This window comes from Fundulus heteroclitus, chromosome 6, assembly GCF_011125445.2.
Source record: "Fundulus heteroclitus isolate FHET01 chromosome 6, MU-UCD_Fhet_4.1, whole genome shotgun sequence".
Lineage (NCBI taxonomy): Eukaryota > Metazoa > Chordata > Actinopteri > Cyprinodontiformes > Fundulidae > Fundulus > Fundulus heteroclitus.
The window spans coordinates 13,908,798-13,928,804 of NC_046366.1; the positions used below are offsets into that span (position 1 = coordinate 13,908,798).

The 20,007-nt window shown below is 43.2% G+C and overlaps 1 protein-coding gene across 4 annotated transcripts; it reads right to left on the reverse strand.

The window, feature by feature from the left end:
- Nucleotides 1-2,373: 2,373 nt before the first annotated feature.
- On the reverse strand, nt 2,374-18,635 carry acsl3b (acyl-CoA synthetase long chain family member 3b). Of its 4 annotated transcripts, none has more exons than XM_036138121.1 (15): nt 18,391-18,635; nt 14,844-15,315; nt 13,278-13,455; nt 13,076-13,185; nt 12,818-12,956; nt 9,517-9,661; nt 8,601-8,724; nt 8,352-8,423; nt 8,120-8,259; nt 6,588-6,760; nt 6,409-6,483; nt 6,135-6,326; nt 5,934-6,048; nt 5,688-5,845; nt 2,374-4,917 (listed from the first exon to the last, which is right to left on the reverse strand). In XM_036138121.1, the coding sequence occupies exons 2-15, from the start codon at nt 15,192-15,194 to the stop codon at nt 4,760-4,762; spliced, it is 2,130 nt and encodes a 709-aa protein (XP_035994014.1). In that variant the 5' UTR covers nt 15,195-15,315; nt 18,391-18,635; the 3' UTR covers nt 2,374-4,759. The 4 variants fall into 4 exon arrangements, with proteins under 4 accessions (XP_035994014.1, XP_035994015.1, XP_021179253.2 ...); XM_036138122.1 differs by having other exon boundaries at nt 18,577-18,600; XM_021323578.2 differs by lacking the exon at nt 18,391-18,635 and adding an exon at nt 18,291-18,384.
- Between the last annotated feature and the right edge of the window lie 1,372 nt (nt 18,636-20,007).

Below are 20,007 nucleotides of genomic sequence, written 5' to 3' on the forward strand. Positions count from 1 at the left end.
CACCTCTCTGGAGTTATGAAGCAGGCCAGCGTCAGCCCTGCTCATCCTTGGGTAAATGCCAATATGTCTCTGGCTAACCCAGGAGTGTGTGCGCGCAGAACATAGAGATAAAAGTTTTCTTTTTTTTTTTTGTTCCGCACTTCTGAGTCATAAGCAGACAGGAAGAGGGAGCCAAGCGAAGCAGCAGGAGGAGGGAGAAAAAAAAGATGGAGGAGCATGCCAGTGAGAAAAAAAAAAGGAAGACAGAAACAAAACATAAATAGAAAGCCCATTCTGCATTCATACAATATGGAAGACAACCTTCCTGCTTCTCTGTGTTGTTGTTGTTGTTGTTGTGGCAGAGCCATTCCTTCTCTGTGTATGTGTGCATCAGCATCAGTGGACTAATGAAGGGAGCATTATGCCTATGACTCACTCACTCATCCCAGAGGAATGGGGGGTGGGGGGGGTGAAACGGCAGAAAAGGGTTGGCAGGATCGCTTCACTGTGTGGTCTTGTGGACAGCCTTTTATTTTCCAATAACAGAGCCAAAAGATATCAGATGATTTCAAAAATAAAAAACAAAACTAGGAGTTGGCTGACAAGGGGATTTCAATAAAATAGAACGTCATAAAGAATGCATTTTATGATCATTAGCAGTAAATTCAATATAAAAAGGGGAACTCTTACATCTTTATCCTCGGAGAGACGTATTAGTGTTTATTTCTGTTAGTTTTGATGATTTGGCTTACAACTAATAAAACAAAAATAAAAATTACTTTCTCAGATGACAGTGTAATGATTAAAAAAAAATAAATAAAAAAACTTGTTTTATGGCCATGTTATGGCCTACCCAATTATGGCTTCAGTAGCTGGCTGTTCACAGAGTGCTCTATCACGGCAATGAAAAGTTGAGTGGAAGGAAAACATTTGGTGGAAAATGGTACACAACGGCGACTATCAAAGCTTCTTAATGAATTGTAAATAAAAAGCGGTTTCATGAGTTTTGGGGGAGATCCAAAAATGATCACTGGTGTTTCAAGAGCCACATCATGCAGACGCATCAAAGAAACGGCCAACAACTCGTATTCCCACTCGTATTGACCCGGAGGCATCACCAGAGGACTCTTACCTGGGCTAAGGAGAAAAGGGACTAGACTGTGGCTCAGCTGTTCAGTGTCCTGCATTTTATTTGCTAATGAGTGTGTCCTGATGTCTGAGGAAGAGTGGGGAGGCACAGGACCCAAGCTGCTTGCAGTCCGGAGTGAAGTTTCCACAGTGAGTGATGATTTGGGAGCCATGCTACCTGCTGTTGGTCCACTCTTTGTTTATCAAAGTCAGTAAAAGTCTTCCATTAGGACGAGAGGTGGGTAGTAACTGGTGGCATTTACTCAAGTTACATTTACATTTCTTGAACAAAATATACTTTTAGGAGTACCTTATATTTTTGTCTGTCCAATTACATAATTGTACAGACAATTTTAAATATTAAATCATCAGCTGTTATGATTAGTCACTCAGTACTTGAGTAGCACTCTTACTGAATACTTTTTTACCCTCAAGTAATTTTTTTTGGCTGACTACTTTTACTTGAGTAAAAATATGTTGACGTAGTGCTACTCTTACTGGAGTACAGATTTTCGCTACTCTACCCGCCTTGGATTAGCCCTCCATGCTTCCTTCAGCTAACAAGCTTGATGGAGAACCTGTTAGCGTTTCCCATCAGAACCTGGTACCTGCCCGCACCGCCCCGTGAAGAATCAGTGGAGTACAGCGAAGAGGAAGAAGGGAAACATCAGATCATCATAATGCCATAATCATTATAAAATGTATTTAGAAAAAAAAAAAACTCGATAGAACTTTATGTGTAATGCATCTTTAGAACATGTTTTGCCAAGTGAAAAGAATTACTGAAGTCAACGTTTGTTTATTGCATTTATAGTTTATTTTTAGTCAAATAAACCAGCAGTAATTAGTTAAATATGTGATCAGGTCCCGATAAACTGAAGTTCCTTGGCTAATCAATAGTTTAAAAAACTATGGGATAAATAAGTGAGAGGCAAGTCTGCTGTCTCACATAGCAACATTCTAGTCGGCATGTGTGCTGCTTCTTTTAACAAACGAGGTGGAAGCACCAACAGGTTCGTCATCGAACGTAAAAAACAAAAGAAGACATTTGAACGTGTGGAACTAAGAAATCTTTTGATTACTAGCTCTTCATGCAGGTTTCATGCAGCCTTTCACCAAAACCACGTCCGCTCAGACGGGCACACTGGCCTTCGTTGCCATAGAAACTATAGTTTCAGGGCGATTCCAGTCAAGCTGCTTATCCGTCAGACGTTCAACTAACCCTCAACAACGACGACAGAAAACAACACAGAAAAAACAAGGATCTACAATAAAAACTTGTTTATTTCCATTACATAATTGCCCAGGCCACATCACAAATAAATTAGAAAGGATACACTTGCAGTAGCTCAGCTTCATCACACAAAAACAAACAAGAGGAAAAATAAAAATAAAAATCAAAGAGACCCTCAAAACTGGTCAGTAACAAAGATCATTAAATACGTTTAGAGGAGCCTTTACAGTGGTGCAGTTATTGGTATTGTTTAATGCAGTTTTTATATCAGAGTCCCGCCTTACCAACCTTTTTTTACACAGCAAGTGAAAAACAAACGCCACCTGCTGCCTCGCCGGAGGGGGGGCGGTACTCTGTAGCACGTATACAGAGTGAGTGCTACAACAAAAAGCAGGGAGCGCTTCACATTCTCCTAAACCCCTGAATAAACCTCATGTTTTCTTTGTCAGAAGGCAACAAGCCGCTTCTAGCCGGCCAAAGAGGGAGAGAGAGAGAAAAGCAGCAAAGAGCAGAGTAAAGCGACTGACTTTTCACTGAAATGTCAGGGGGGAGAAAAAAAAAAAAAGCATTTTGCTCTGTTAGAATAATACGATGAAACCTTTATAAGCTAAAAGGGGTGGGGTTAAGACTTCCTGGCTGTACCTGTATCGATGCAGTATGCAACGAGACCCAGAAAGCAGAGTTTGCATTCAGAAAAAAAAAAATAATAAAATATCTTCCTGACAGCACAGCGCTGACAGAACCTTCTCATCTTCCGTGTATAAACAAATAAATACTGAAGGGAGAACGGCTCCTGCGGGATGGGACTAATCAAACGTCATCTATCTGAAAACCTACTGTATTCAAGCTGTATCTTACAGGAATTCAAAATGGCAGCTTACAGAGTCCATGTTTTATGTACATTACACATACAGTTATTATACACACAAACCAGTCTAAATATACAGAAATTTCAGTTCGAGTTTATCCTATGTACTCTAACCTGGAGCGTGTTCGTAAAGCATTTCTTCTTCAGTGGCTGGAATGGAGTGCGATTATTTTTTTATACCCCCCCCCCCTTTACTCGGGTGCTTTGGTACAGCCGTGCACCTTCCATCATGCAGTTTTTACTAACATTTTCAGCACAGGGTATATCTAAACTGCTCTATCAGTGTGTCTCTACCCTCCTCTTAAAGTCTACGACGAGACTAAAAGCCTTCACCCTAAACGAGGTTTAGTGACAAATATACCACCATAAAAAAAAAGAAAAAAAAAAAGCTGTCTGCTGTGCATTTTCTTCCTTCTCACACACTTGAGTATAAATATTGCACATTCAGTTTTGTATTTCATATTTATATTTAAAAACTGAGAAAAGTAACCTAAGAAAGTTGACCTATGGTTAATAAGATTAACATAGAACTTTTGCCAAAGAGTAACTCTAACGCTACTTTTAACCGTTCTACAGCAAGCTAAGTTCCCTTGGAGATATCCGTTCGCAGGATTAGTCAAGATTGGAGGAATCCGGGGGCAGATGTGGCAGATCGTTGAGGAGCAGATCCCAAACGCATGCAAAGTCTCAAAGGACAGCTTTTCGCCATCGATGCTGCGTTTGCTGGGAGCAGGGATAGAGGAGTCAAGTAAGTAAACATGCACTCAAATCAGCAAACTTTGGGATGCCAGATGAAAAAGAAAAATAAATACATAAAAAAAAAATGGGAGAAAACCTTAAAAAATACAAGGAGCACAAACAGATAGAAAATGCGACTTAATGCATACAAAAATGGAAAACCCCTCAGAATAGTACAGGTAACAAGAAGAAGAAAAAAAAAACGTGTTTTTCAATGTCAGTGTTAAATCTCTCATGGCTTTGCAACACTTATTCATCGCACACATGGACCCCGACGCCGACAAATCAAACACGAAAGAAACATTGCGACACATGTAGAAAAAAATAACCCAAAACAAACTAGCATTGAAAACAAGAAATGTCCCTGCGAACAAAAAAAAAAAGGTTTCTCAGAGTGTAAGAGGGACCGAGCAAACCTGCCGGATGTGAGCTGCGGGGGAGGAATGTTCCAGAAAGCGTGGCGAGGAGGACAGAAGCGACAAAGACACGGATGCGCAAACGTCTAGCATGACATTCTTTTCACTTTGAGTCATGCAAAGGTCCGTCTTCGTGGGCCAGTCAGGGCGACTCGGTGGGTTTGGAGCCCGGTTGGATCTGTTCTGTGGTCCCGTCTCTGCCTCTTGGTCTTGATTCGAAAGATGTGACCCTGAATCCAGACTTTTCTGCCTTATCTTATTGAAACTGGTTACGGTGAAGCTGAGGAGTGTTTGGAATTATATGTGTGTGTGTATCATCCGTGGAAATCCTCATGAGACGGCGGTCCGGGCGGCCCGTAAGCTCCGTGCGAATGTGTAGTTCGGAGTGTGTCTCTGTTATTTGCCACCGTACAGCCTCTCAATGTCTTCTTGGTAGTGTGTTTTGAGCTCCTTGCGTTTCAGTTTAAATGCGTCGGTGACCAGGCCGGTCTCCGGTGTCCATGGCTCGGCGCTCAGACGGATTTTTTTGGGAATCTCAAACCTCTCAAGTTTACCTAATAGGAAGAGAGCGGAATCACATGTCAGCCTGACAGATACAGTAATGGACTAAATATTTCATGTTATCACACCGTCTTCACACTGCAGCTTGACAGAGAGAACCAATAGCTATTTATTTATTTATTTTACACATTTTCCAAATCGAAATTCCATAGTTTTCCAGACTGAAATCAACAGAGGTTTTTGAGCTCAGGCTTGAAAAATAGAAACTGCAAAACCCGAACAGATTCATGGATTGGTAGCAAGGAGAGGTGAACGGAAGAGCAGAAACGTTGCCTGAAGGACAACGGAGGAAGATTGGTGTTGCTTGGGGTGGAGGGATGGAGAGACGGCAGGCGGACAGATGGATGTGTAAACAGGGGAAATGTTCGATTTGTGGATGGATGATGCAACGCTTTGTGCATCTTCAATTCTAAAAGCTCAGAAAAGCCCAGTGATCGTTAGGTCCAACACAATTTTAGAAACCCTAATCGTGTTGAATGATAACACAGAGAATGGTTAATGTTAATGGTTGTCTTTTATAATGTATTTTATATATGATTGTGCAATGTGAGCTACGTTTTAGGAAAATGTATTTTATAAAGGCCTGACTGGGGACTGGGGTTGCAAATTAGCCTATAGGCTAAAAACCTTTCATGCAACACATTTAAACATTTTGTAATGGCTCTGCCTATTACAATTATGAATGTAATAATGTGCGCTGCATTGTCCCTGACAAATAAACTAATATATATAAAAAAAAAAGAGAACAAATCACCATTTCTACCTGAGATGGCAGCCTCGGTGATGATGCGCAGCACCTCTCGCTCCATCTGGGCGTTGTTGCAGAGCTCTTCCCACGTGCCCTTTATCTGCATCTGCTCCGCCAGTCCCATCAGCAGTTTGTGGTTGGGAACCACGAAGCTGATCACGTATGACTCCTCGCTAAAAGAAAAGAGAACTTTTTCTTACTAAACGTTTTCTCACAGAGCAGTAACGATGACTAAGAGGAGAGGGGGGCGCAGGGTAGTACCTGTTGGCGTAGGCACAGATATTATCTATGAATGGGCAGTTCTTCAAAACAGCCTCTACTTTTCCGAGAGAGACGTATTCACCCGCCTGCAGCTTCACCAAGTCTTTTTTACGGTCTGTAGGGGGGAAGAAAAATTTTCACTTTTAAAAAGATTTCACTTTTTTATACTGCGTGAACAAACAGAGCAGTCTGCCTGTTTACCGATAATCTTCAGGCATCCGTCGGGATGAAACTCTCCTATGTCTCCCGTGCAGAACCACCGCTGGCCCCTCGCATCCACGAAGAAGTCCTCGTGGTTCTTGCCTTCGCTTTTGTAGTAACCCATTGTGACGTTCGGCCCTCCGATCAAGATCTCTCCCCTTGGGTTGGGTTTGTCGGTGCTGTGGTAACCCCCTAAAACCCCACAGCCCTCGTTAGTCGTCTTCTTCCACCTGTCTGGCCTCTGGACATTTCGCTTTGCTACGACTTTACTCACCCTCCTCCCAGTCCTTCAGAGTGATCTCTGAACAAACCAGCGGAGCGCCGACGCGTCCGGTACTGTAATCCCAAGCTGGAAAGAACAAAGACATAGGATCCATTGAATCTAAAACTTAAGACTCCCTCCTGTAATACGGGTAGAGAAACCCTCATCTCCTATTTCTCCGCTGCGCTTACCCTCACTGATGGTGCCGGCTCCACAAGTCTCCGTCAGGCCGTAGCCCTGTCCCACAGGGCAGCACATGCACACGTTCATGAAGCGCTGCGTGGCGGCCGACAGCGGAGCGCCACCAGAAAGCAGCACCCGAGTTTTACCTCCCAACAGAGACCGGATTTTGTGGAAAACTAACCTAAGGGGAGGGAGGGAGGAAAGGAAAAAATTACCATGAAGGTGATGATCGGTATAACTTTTGTGGGAAGTCACTCTTCTGTACTACCCAAAGCACTTTCACATTTTGTCGCGTTACAAAAAACAAACTTATGTGAAAAACCGACACAAAGTAGCTGTTGTCAGTGTGTAAAGAAAAAAACTAAAGCTGAGAAGTCAGACAGGAATTTGTATTCCTCCCACTGAGTCAGCACTTTGTTGAGCCATTTATCACTAAAAGTACAGCTGGAAGCCTCCTAATCCTTGCCAATCCTCCTTTGAAAAATAGTTTAAGCTCAGATTCGAAGCAGAGCGTCTCCAAACATCGGTCTTACAGTCCCGCCAGGGAGTCTCCATTGATTTGATAGGAAGATATGCAGCTGCCCACATCTGCTGCGGTTCTTTAACGACTTTACCAGAACATCCAAGGAGACGCACCAGGAAATAAGTTACTGGCTTGGTCATTTGTTATTTAGCCAATACTCACTGCAGACTCACCTGTTCGTTGTCAAATTATTTGTCATATAGCCCCAATGATACATTTATGATATATTGCGTAGCCTTAGCCACCACCATGTTTCATGGAGGAGGCCATATTGTTTAGTTTTGGTCCTATCTGAGCAGAACACCGTCCAAACGTTTTCTGTGTCAAACTTCAAACAGCACCAGGCCACCCGCTGCCTTTCCAACAGATGATTTCACGTCAGCTGTGAATCCCTGCAGCTCCTCCAGAGTTACCACAGGCCTGTTGACTGCTCTCCTTGCCTCACCGGTCATCATATTCTTTTAAAACCTAACCCTGTTTAAACTCCTCCACAGGTCTCCTTGTTCTAGCTGCTGTGTACCTTTGTCTTCAGGATAGTTTCTCCATGAATGTTCTCTAACAAACCTCTGAGAACAGCTGGAGTTACTAATTAGCTGATTTCTGAAGACAACTGGTCACAGCATTTTATTTAGCAGTATCAGCCAAAAGCAGAAACTACAGTTTCTGAATTTTAAGTGTCATTTTTCTTCCCGGTCACTACTTGTTGCTCTATCTCATCGGATCCCAATAAAACACATACCGGTAGTAGTTTGTGGTTGGAATGCGACAAAACGTGCCCATAATGTTCCTTGATGGTAAAGTTCAAGAATGAACAGATTTAAATAATTCACTCTATAGAAAATCCTTTTTAATATCTTTTGCTACAGCTTTGTTTAACCAAGGATTAGCGGAGGAAGAATGTTCTCCAAGTTGTGATTAGCGACTGGAGGTTATTGCCCGCGCATGTGTGAAAAAAGGACTCGCGTTTCGGCTCAGTGAGCGGCTCCGGTGTCTACAGGCGGGTGTAATGTGGATTACCTGTCACAGAGAGGCGTGCTGTAGCCCTTGGAGATCTGCTCTATCTTGTAATTATAAGCCAACACGAAGAGCGTCTTCTGAAATTTGCTCATCTCGTCCACTTTGGTCATGACGTTTTTGTAAATTCGATCCATGATCTCCTGCGCGCAGAGAGAGCAGAGGACAGCTCAGCTGTGACCAGAATCTTTCATCTGCTTTGATCCTTTTTTATGACCCGACTGACGGGACTTACTGGTACAGATGCCATGAGAGTCGGCTTCAGCACACTGGTATCCCCTTTGCTGCCCTTCTTGATCTTGGAGGACTGTGAAAATGAAACAACTCTTTATTGCACGGATCTCGGTCTGCCGCCTATAACGGGCCCAGAGCTCGCTGGGCCTTCACATCACCAAGACCCTGAAGGGTTTTAGCACCTGGGCAGTCCTTTTCTCATAGAGAGAGAGACTGGCACGAAGACGCGTTTATCCATTTACACACTGACCTGGTCAGCTAGAGTCTGAGGAGAGGAATAGCCAATGCGACAGCCATGGGAGATGCAGACCAGTTCAGCGCTGAGCTCTAAAACGTGGGCCAATGGTAGGTAGCCAATGTAGGTGTCTGTCTCACTGCCAGGATAAAAAAAACAAAAAAAAAATATGCACATTTACCGCCTACATATACAGAAGATAGGGCTGGGCGATATGGATTAAAAAATAAATCTCCGATTTTATCATACCAAATCCGATTAATCGATTTTTTTCCTCCTTTTTGTTTCATAAAAAGAAATTAATGAAATTATTTTAAAGCCTTGCTTTTATGTCAAGGATTTCGTCAGGGAGTTGACCTGAATTCAAAGTGCAACTAAAACCAAGCTGTGAAACATGCTTGTAAAACAAGATAGTAGCCGTGCCATTATAAACAATGAAAATATAACAAAACATTTGCTGCTAGTGGTATTACATACTGAGCTAAGAACAGGCTTCACTGCACTTGTGAACTTCAAACTAAGTTAAAAAAAAAAAGTAAATAAGTAAATGAAGTACCTCGTATTATGGTAAAAAACGTTTCCACTTAACAATATTTTGACAATATATTTGCCTAAACATATATTCAGCATCACATGCTGTTCTCTTCATGGAAACCAATGAGTGTATTGGCAAAATAAAATCCAGATTTTCCAAAAATGAAATCTTAAACAATTGTAAATTCGAATTAATTGATTAAATCGATTTATCGCCCAGCCCTAACAGAAGACCAGAGTAGCAGAAACATGAACAAGTACGTACGACTATCTCTAAGAAAGGCTTGGGAAATCATAGTGAAAGAGAAAGAGACACAACAGCTTTAAAAAGCTAGAACAGGCCAGAAGTGAGAGAGGAAGTGACAGAGACTAGGCGGCGAAACCGAGAACTGCTTACTTGAGGTTGGGGATCCGCTCGGCCATGCCTGCAATGCCAGCGATGAGGTTGCCATGGGAGATCATCACACCCTTGGGGATGCCCGTGGAGCCGCTGGTGTACATGATGACAGCGATGTCCGAGGGCTCCGGCTGTCTGCGGTCCACTAAAAGTGCACGGCACAGTGGGATGGTTGGGGTGGAAGTAAACGGCAAACCAACATTATTTTAGACTCAAGCTAATTGTGAAGAATAACGTGCAGCTCTTCCGTTTACAAGCTTCTAGCAATCAAATGGTGTGCAGATTTTTCTTTGGAGTTGTGCTACAGCAAAAAGTTTGCTTTTATCACTTATTCAATTTATCGTCAAGAAAAACAACTTACTGTCGTCTGTTCAAATTTACATTCCCGAAAGCTAGATAAACACACATAGTTGCAGATGCACAACAATGTTCCAGACTCTTTTAGACAAGTTGTTGAATTTTTTTAATAGGTAGTGGTACCACTCTTTGTGCTGCAGGTAGAGTAAATACAGATGTTCTTCATTTGCCATTATATAATTAAGAACTAAAAGCACTTAAAGAAAAACTAGCATCTAATTTTACAAAGCAGAAATTGCATTTCCCTTAATAGAAAGAAAGATTGCTTAAATTAATATAAATGATCAAAATAGAATACAGCTGGAAAGACCCTCTTCGGGTTTAATAAAAAATCTGAGATTTTTCCATTAAGAAAATGAAAATGTATTCCGTATCACCATGAACTGATAAAAACAAACAGACTAAGGCAAATTAACCTTCTCCAAGTGGGGTGAACACACAAGGACTTTTATTAAGAGGTAAAAATAAAAGCTACATTTTTTACTGGTAAACTGCAACACTTTGACGTCATGAAAGGGTGAACTCTGTTCTGCACAGACCATTTAAGCAAGGGACGGCTATTGGCATTAAGTTTTACTGTGGCCTCAAAGTCCACTGTAACACTGCTGGTCAGCTGGCTGAAAGAAGAATCCCATGTTTGTTTTTTCTCTTGCTAACAAGAAAGACAAATTGGGTGATTATGAACTATTCCTGGTTCTCTTACACCTTGACCTGCTGCTACTTTTCCACTGCGATGTTTCCTTTTTGTCGTTCTGCTCATGTACAGCACTTTGAATTGCCTTGTTACTGAAATGTGCTAAAAAACAAACTTGCTTTGCCTAGAGCTGCTGCAGCTTTGTATCAAAAAACAGCGGTTGCTGTCGCTGTGTAGATTAGGTGCTTAAAGAGCCACTTTGTCTCAACTGTGAGCAGAAATGACCGGGCTCTGCCTCACATCACTGCTCATTGGTGTTGTTTACTGCGCAGAGGCGGAGGCTAATGACCGTTCTACGTAGACTCGGTCATGGCCGCTCAGAGAAGGGCTGCTGCTCAGAGAGCAGAATTCATGAGGATTACTCAGACATGTATGAATCAAGCCAAATACCACTTTGGTCATGATTGTGATGAAGGAATATAATCATAACAGTTAAAAGCTCAAAAATGTTGATTTTGCCAGATATAGGCCCTTTAAAAAGCAGCTTCAGACTTAGAGTAGTTTGCTATTCCAGCCTATGCCTCTATGACTCAACAGATCATGCTCAGATCAGGCGACTTTTTCTTCCATATCAGACTGTGGAGAAAAAAATAAGAGCAATCCATAGAGACTTTTAACATTTGTTAGACTGCAGGTGGTCATGAGATTTTTTGAGTCAAACACTGGGGGAGCTAAAACATACATTTACATCTGTACTTTTAAAAATGGGGGAGCTGTTGCTCCACTTGCTCCCTTGTTTAGGCACCTATGCTCCTAGCAAGTTTACACTTTACAAAACTTAAGAGTCGGGAAGCTACGAGCTAACCTTGCCTGCGAGATGAATTCTTGCGGTATTTGTGCGTTCACAAACACACGAGAATCCATCTTGTACCGCTCTGGGTTCAACTGTTCGTGTCCGAACCAAAAACAGTTCAGACCAATCACGTTGCAGTGCTGTGGTTTAAGGCGGGACATACCGGTGCGACAAAAGCACAAGCTGCCAGGCTCACAGTGGAAGTAACATAAACATAGCAGCGCAGGAGGACGCACGTGTAGCTGCTGCTATCACATCCGTAATGTAAAAATCCACATTTTCATTTTGAAAGCAAGAAGTGCCTCGACTTGCTTACCTTCTTGTGATTTCTCATGATGCCTGATGCTCACGCTTTGATACCATCATTGGCTAAAAGCAACCTTTGGTAGGCGGGCACTAGGTGTCATTTCGCCCAATCAGCTCAGACAGTTTTGCTGAAGTTCCCTCCTTTCCCCAAACAGATTCGATAGGAGGAGTACCTGATTGATAAAGTGCAGAACTAGAGCGCTACACATTATCACTCTGGCCAGGTTAGCTACGAGCATCACTTCCATCAAGCAGCTGACTGCAGACTTTACCTGAGTAGATAGCTGTCCGACAGACTAGCTAATGTCAGCCTTTTCTATTTATATATATATAAAGAGCAACACAGCAAAAAAGCATGTTTTAATTCTATATTTTTCTAAAAGGTAGTGTTAATGACATTAATGTACCTGTTATAATCACCAGTGTGTATTTTTTTTAGCAGCAATTGTTGCTTTCCTGTCATGACCTGTTAGATCATGTTATGCAGTCTTGCTATCATTTTCTTTGCAAACGCAGTGACACCGTTGTACTTTTACTCAGGGTTCTCCTGCCGTGAGAATCTGACCCACGTTTAGCTTCATTGTGACGTGGATACAGTGAAATAAAACCTATACACTGCTTATATCGATGTGAAAACCACTTCCTGATCCATGAATGTATCAAAGAGCTGATCCATCCTTCCATACCTGTTTGATTCACGTTGTTCCAAATTGCTTTCAAGACTTTAAACTACTTCAATCATCCCAAAAAAAGTAAAAAACAAAGCAACTGGACTTGTTTTCCGTACGGAAAACGGAAAACAAGTCCAGTTGCTTTGTTTTTTACTTTTTTTTGGAATGACCATGACCTGGATGACTAAGAATCTTCACCAGCATACTTCAATCATCTAAATACACATTTTCCTCTCAAACGTAGCTGAAGTGAACCCAGAGCACCATCATGATTTTTCATCCCCTCATTTTCCTTTTAAGCTGCCCACTGTCGTCAGGGCGCTGTCTGGTAAGAGGTGATTTGATGACTCTTCCATGAACTGCACTTCATATTAATTACATTTCAGCAAGCTGCCGTTGTATTAGGCCAGCATCGGTGTATTTTGGGCATCCCTGATCGAATTAAAAACCCGCGTTTAATCAGCATCCACGGACACTCACGGTGAACAGGCTTGGAGCCCAGCTCCTTCACAGCCTCCATGTTGTAGATCGTGATACCTCTGGGCATGTCTGTCTGTCTCGTGGGCTTAACGTCCACAACGATGACATACTGCAGCCGCGGCACATCGCACAGAATGGCCTGGGAAGAAAAGGTCAACTTAGATGGCCGGGAGGAGGTCAAAAGGGGAATTATGCACCAGCAATTAGCTACCAAACAACCAGCAATTTAGCTACGTTGTTTGAGACAAAAAAAGGCACCTTAAGGCGGCTCTGAAGCAGGTCGTTGCTTGTGATGATGTGAGTGACCTCGGTCTCATTCAGCCCATGAGCGATGGCTTTGGGCCCGAGCGTGGCATACAGTGTCACGACTGTGAAAAAAAAAAAAATGTCACTTGCATTCAGTCTGGTGAGTTTTACTGTCGGCTCGCTAAATACCATCGACTGTCTCTGAGTCACTTACGTGGGAAATTGTACATGAAGCAGGCCTGCGCTGCTATGACCCACTCCGCTCTGGTCTCACAGAAGATGGCGATGTTGTGGTGAGGCTTCTGATTAAGAGCTGCCAGGCCGCTGCCAAAGCACTTTGCTGCATGGTAGGCTTCCTCATATGTGAGCCAGTGGTAGTTCCCAAGAATCACCTGCAGAAAGCGTGCAAGTTAGAGGCAGCAATCAGGATTATGCCGCACACGACGAATGAAAACAATGACGGTACCGGCTGGTGTTTAAACTCAAAGTACAGCTGTTTTATTTAATGGTTTTAAAGCAAGAGACAACCTGAAAAGAAAAACAATCCTAGAAAGATGTTATGTTCAGTGTGAGCAACCTCTAAAAAATGACGTCCACTGACACACAGACTCATAAGCTGTCAGTTAGCGCCCTCTACAGGGCACTTCCTGTCATTGCCGTTACCTCTATAGCTCATAAACCACTTCTGCTTCGGCTGCCTAACACACAAAAAGCAAAAATGAAAGCTGCTATTAATAACAAATTAATCCGTCAACTAATTTTTCTATTGTTTGATCCAACCAGAGCAATAGTGTTCTTTAAAAATAAAAAAACAACGCTATTATTTCAATTTTTTTTTTTTACATTTCAGTTTTTTTTTCCACCAGCCAGATTTGGCTTTTACTGCAAACACCATTAATGGATGAAATGCATGTTCAACATGCCAGCCACTGCACAGCTAATATAAACAAAGTCAAGTTCCTCATTTTTGCGTTTAAAACCAAAAAAGCGTGTTCAATACTCAGCATGTCGTAATTGTGGAATATGCTGAGGTTGAAGTAAAAAATAACAGCGAAAGAGAACCCATTTCAATTTCACTGCGCTTCCACAGGGAAATAACCAGTTTCTAAACTAATAATGGAGACTGATGCATTTTCATGCAACACGTAGGGATTTAAGCATCTCAGGATGTCTGAGGCTGTAAATACGGGGTTTGGACCCCGCAAAATCCCACTCTGGGTCCCTGAACAAGACCTTCAGCCCCAGACTGCTCACTGGGTGCTGTTAAAGCAGCCCACTGCTCCCTAAGTGATTGGTTAAATGCAGAACACAAATTTGATCATAATTTACAATTGCAACGACAAATACAGATTTGTTTTTCTTATATGGAGCTTGGGTCAGGATTTCTTTTAAGTTTAAATCAGCAATTAGTTATTCAGCGTAAAATGTAGCAGATCAACTTCTAAATTCACGTATTCAGGGAGGGGAAAAATTGAGCTGTGTGACTTTGTCTTTTCTGTCCATTATTCATCTAAAGGTCCCAGACAAGCCAAACCCATCTGTTTGGTACTTCAAACTTTTCTAAAGCCGACTCATTTATCCTTACGCCGCCCCAGGCATAGCCTGCATCCTGAGGGTTTTCTTCCCAGTGAAAAGTCACAAATGTTGGGATTGCTTTGTAATAAAAGGTTTAAGGTATTAAGAAAGCTAAATATCTATAAATCCGGCTGACGTATTATTGTCGTTGACCCCATCGATCATAAGAACTAACCCCTGTACGCTGTGGTTAAAGGTCTCTCACCTTTTTGAACACCTTGCCGTTTGGTTGGGGCTCATCCTCCTCACTCAGCACCTCTCTGGTACCCAGACAGTCCCTGTTTGGGAACCTCCTCGCTGCATACTCGAACATTTTGTCCAGTGTCTCGACTCCTGGGTGCACCAATGCCGCCAGCTTCTCTTGGCTATTGGTGGCCCTGTAGGGCCCGGACGGGTGTCCGCTGATGGAGCAGGCCTTGATCCGGCGGGATCGCTCCAAATTGCTTCCGGCCCCGGAAAAGAAGTACCAGGGTAGGAAGGTAATGACAGAGTAGACCCAGACGACAGAGCGGAACACCTGCAGGAGCAGGGGGTTTATGTCCTCCTTCAGCTTCATCTTTGGGGAGGAAGTCAGTGCCGGGGACCAGTCTGAGCCTTCTGACCGATGGCGAAGTGAGTCGGTCTGTACAAAGTACAGTGCCTAAGCAGCCGCTGGGTGTTTCATGCAGGAAGGCGACCTGCAAAGCAGAGAAGACGCAGGAAATTTTAGAGGTGTCCTACAGATTAAAATCGAGCTGATTTTTATAGATTGAATCACAGTAAATATGAGTAGCGGCATCCTGGTAAGTGAATCCCTGCGTGAATTTAGATCAAGTCTGCCTATTCTTAGGCGGCTTGTCGCTCAGCAGTTTTCCTTTTTAATCCGAACGCCTGGCAGCGCCTACAGGGAATCACTCTACAGCGAGATTTGACGCTGCGACTCCCACGGTCAAGATTCAGAAACAACACCCTGAGATATTTTCATCCAAACAAGTTGTCAAAAAAAAGAAAAAAAAAAAGGGAAAGAAGTTTCTCTCATTTTTAACTGAATGTAAATTCTTTGCGTTGTGGCTGACACAAGCAACTGCCCGGGAACTACAATGTAATCTAGAAACCATTCAGATCTTTGAGTCAGTTCCCGTTTTCGTACTCCCTGACCTCTCTAAGCGACTTGAATGATGCACTAAAAACAGATTCTGCACCAGTTTATGCTCCAGGTTCTCCGGCTGGCCCGACAAAACTCGTTGGATCGCCTCAGACCGCCTTCCTGAACGCTCGGCTATCTGCAGCGAATGCGTGAGGGGGCCCGATTGTGGCAGAGGAGGCTGCAGTGACTCATTCTGCAGCGAACAGGGAGAGGCGCCAAGGTCAGGGCGGAGGGTCCGCTAACGTGACAGCTCTGTAAAGAAACACCACAGGCTGAAGAGGTGGGCCGCTATCGACCGTTTAGAGGTGAACTTCCCTTAGAATGACGGGACCAAAGTGGTTACTGGGAAGCAGTGACCTGCTGTGCTGTGAGCTCACCTGGCCGAGCCCCGCGGCAGACCGCACATGCAAAGCTCTTTGCTTCGAGTAAAGAGGCGACTCTCCGTCAATAACGGGGGTTGTAACATCAGCATGTGGATTTTAACACTTTTTACATACCGCACGTGTGTGCCTCCGGCCATCCCACTGATCTATAAAGGCTCATATTTTCTACACGGAATCGCTCTGCTTCCTGAAGAACCCGTGAAAGTCATAGGTGTCGGTTTCAGTCCAACCCCGAACCGCCACTTTCACCCCTTCCACACGAACGGATGGTGTCTGTCAAGATAAACGTGTTTGCCAAGTTTGGCGACATCCTAAACGTGGGCACCAACGGACACGTTTCAACTGCGATTGAGAAAAATCAGACGGTGCGTCGCAGCGTGCACCGCCCCCCGGGCCGTCAAATCTGAAAAGGCACGGTTGGGAATACAGGTTCCGCCCGTTGTATGTTTGACTTTGGGGGGGGGGCACACACAAAAAGCAAAAACGCTCAGACACACCCTTTTTCCATGTTGGCTTTATAGCGACAATGTGAGAAAATTCTCTCTCACATAAGAGGCAGTTCTCTAGAGAGGGACGGTTATTGTGACTCACCAGGTATTCTCCTTTAGAAACGCTTCCGTTCTGAATCCTACCAAATGTGAGCCACAGTCACACCCCACACTGATCCCTCAATGATGAATAATTGTACTGGAAGTACAGGGAAACTGCATGGATCCAACTAAATAATTTAGCCGCTAAATTGTGTTGTTATTAGGACTTTTTGGATGATGATATTGATTGTGATTGATATTCTCCTCACTCTTCTCCATCACAGTGACCCCAGCACTCTTCCTGAGCTTAAAACGCCTTGGTCTCCAAGAGCCACGTCATGTTTGACAATAAAAGACTAACAAATATTGCTTCTAAGCTCTTTGCGACTAATGCAATTGCAAAGAACGCTTATGATTTGATATATTGCCCAGCCCTGCTTTCTTTGATTACTTTTTTCGATGCTTCAGCTTTCTGCGTTAGGGGAAGCACTTCATCATTATTCAATGTATTCATCTTACTTGTCAACGGACTCTTTACGATAAAGGACTTATGCAAGTGTAATACATAAAAAAAAAAAGACATTCTGTAAATTAGGGCACACTCAAAATAAACATGCCCTGGTTTACATGAACCAATACAGATGCGGCAATAATTCTGGCAGAGATCTGAATCTTTCAGCTCTGTACGGTGATCAGAGATCCATCCATCCATCCATCTGAGGTTCAGATACTTAAAAATCAGGACCCCCTCCCATCCCCTGTCAAATTAAAGTTAACTGTAAATCTGTATCAGGCAGGGAAGGCCTGATCGTTGGATCTCTAGCAAGTACACACGTTTTTAAATAGTACTGCAGTTTAAAGGACTCCTGAAAGTACAGGTGTCAGTTTAAAGGGGTCTTCCAGTCCTGCCAGTGGATAAAGAGGAGGATGGTTGTTGGGGCACTAGCTACGTGGGACAAATGGACACTAATGTGTTGAAAGAGCCAACCTTAACCACAAACAATTAGCTCCATTATGTAAACCTGGATTACTTGCTCCTTGCGCACACCTGCATGGCCTGTCACTGGAGCATCTGAGATTGAAACATAACACGAGCTGAGAGCATCACAAAAAAGAGCCATCAGCCAGTGTTTATATTCTAAACTCGAGGCATTTATTATATATTTTTACTGCCTTTCCCGGTAAACAATCACATCCTCGCACTTATAAACGTCCTGGTTAACATGTATTATCCGCCGAGCAGTCGACCCCACGCTGTTGTCACTGTTTATATCGGTGTCGTTATGGTTAAAACGTCGCTTTAAATATACGACGGATAAGATGGCGTTGCTGCCCGTGACAAACAGCGCGGCGTTATAAAATGAAAAAGACACGAGCGTTTCCCTGCCCATCTCTCTCCAAACGTCCTTTACGTTGCTTCCAAATCGCCGCGATTAGCAGCTAGCGGACCCGTCGCGAGGCGAGCTACCGGTTAGCTCCGCGCGGCTACACGTTGGAGCGGCTGCAGTGCCCGCTGCTGGTCAATTGAAACCAGCTCCTCCACCGGTGCTTATCTGGGATTTAAAAAGGAGACGAGCCATTCGAACCGTGTTGTAAGCCGACGTGAGGCATACCAGACGGGAGGTCCTGCGCTGTTGAGCGTCCAGGGGGGCTAACAGTCGCCCTCCCGTCCCCCAACATCTGCAAAGCGCTCACAGTGAAACACATTCTCACCTCTCTTCTCAACCGCTATGCGCCGAGCCGCTGCGCGGGGCCGTCTCCGTTAGTTTGGTCCTCGTAGCGGAAGCGCCGACACGAATATTTACATGGGCTGCTAACGCTGTATGTGTCGGCAATAAATAACAAGCGAGCGTGTCTTAAAATGATTATTTTAAAAAAAAAGGAAAATCTGTGAATTACCGGGCCACCGCTACGAGCCCGGAAGCTTTGGTTTGACGTCACGCCGTTTCTCCGATCGGGATTGGCGCTGTGGAGGTGGCGCGTGCTTGGGGAAGCGGCAACGTAACGGAGGTTACTCGCGGTCACCACTTGGCAGTTCCGTAAAAAAAATGGGATTCGCCGTTAAAAACCCTTTTCCTGAATTCGGATCATTTGCGTTAGTGCGCAAACAAGAGCCGGTTCTTTCGGTTCCCTAACTGCTTCGGCTTCGGCTTAGGCAAGTTTTGATATTCTATTTTGTACAATAATCATTATCATTACAGATCAATAAACTTTACAGTTATGTGATATAAAATTATAAATTAAAAGTAAGACATTTTCTTTTTGTATTTCCGTATACTTACAACTGAAGGCAGTTATTTACATTCTGTGTAAAATACATTTTCTTCTTACTGTCAGACAATGAAGCAGACTAAATCTTTCATGTTTTGAGTCGTTTAGGGTTGCTAAAATTATTTCTGTTTTGCTGCCCTTATAAAATGGATTTTGCAATAATTTTCATCGAATGAGTTGGTTGATACAGACTGCAATGCTTGTAAACATTCCTTTAAAACCCAGACGGGGATCTCATTTATTCATAAGGTGATAACAGCTTCCACACCTCTAAGACACTTTCTGCGTGACATGAAGTCACCTCCAAAAGTTTGGTCCACCCTATAGTACAGGTTCCAGATGTTTGAAGACCAGGCGCCACCTTCGTCTGTAAAAACAATTACAACGTGTAAACAGCGTGGTGATGTCTTTGTCCGTGTCCGTATTGTTCAGGAAGGAAAAGGGTTCTGAGTCAAAAAGATGACCTTGTCTCAGGATAAAATGTGCGTTTCAGCTCCGGAACAAAAGCATAAGATGTTGTGAAGATGCTGGCTAAGTCTAGCAAATAGTATGCGGTTATCCACTGTGAGAGAAGCCCTGCAAATACATGGTCTGAAGGGACCAACCTTTAGAAAATAATGTACATTACATTTTACTTTTAACTTCTTCTTGAGTGAAACTATTCTGAAGTAGAGTTACTCTAATGGGAGTATGGCTACTCCATCCAGTTCGAGTTTCTTCCCTGAATGAAGAAGAAGCCCATTTTACCCAAAATTCCACCCGATACACACCTGTGTTTCCATGACTGGATGATACTTCTTTACGCAAGCTTTAAGTTCTAACGTTGTTTTCTTTCTGCCAAGCCTGTTGTGCCACTTTGGGATCAAGTGAACATAAACAATAAACAGCAGATATCATCACTGGAAGTATTTTTGCACTGTTTGAAAATGCATGCGTAACCTACTGTAAGTATTGGTGTCAAAAAAGTTTTATGTTGTGAAAAACTGAGATTTGGAAACGTGTGTTTGTTCTGCTCCAATCTGTTATTTTGTAATGATGCGATTCATTTTGAATTATTTT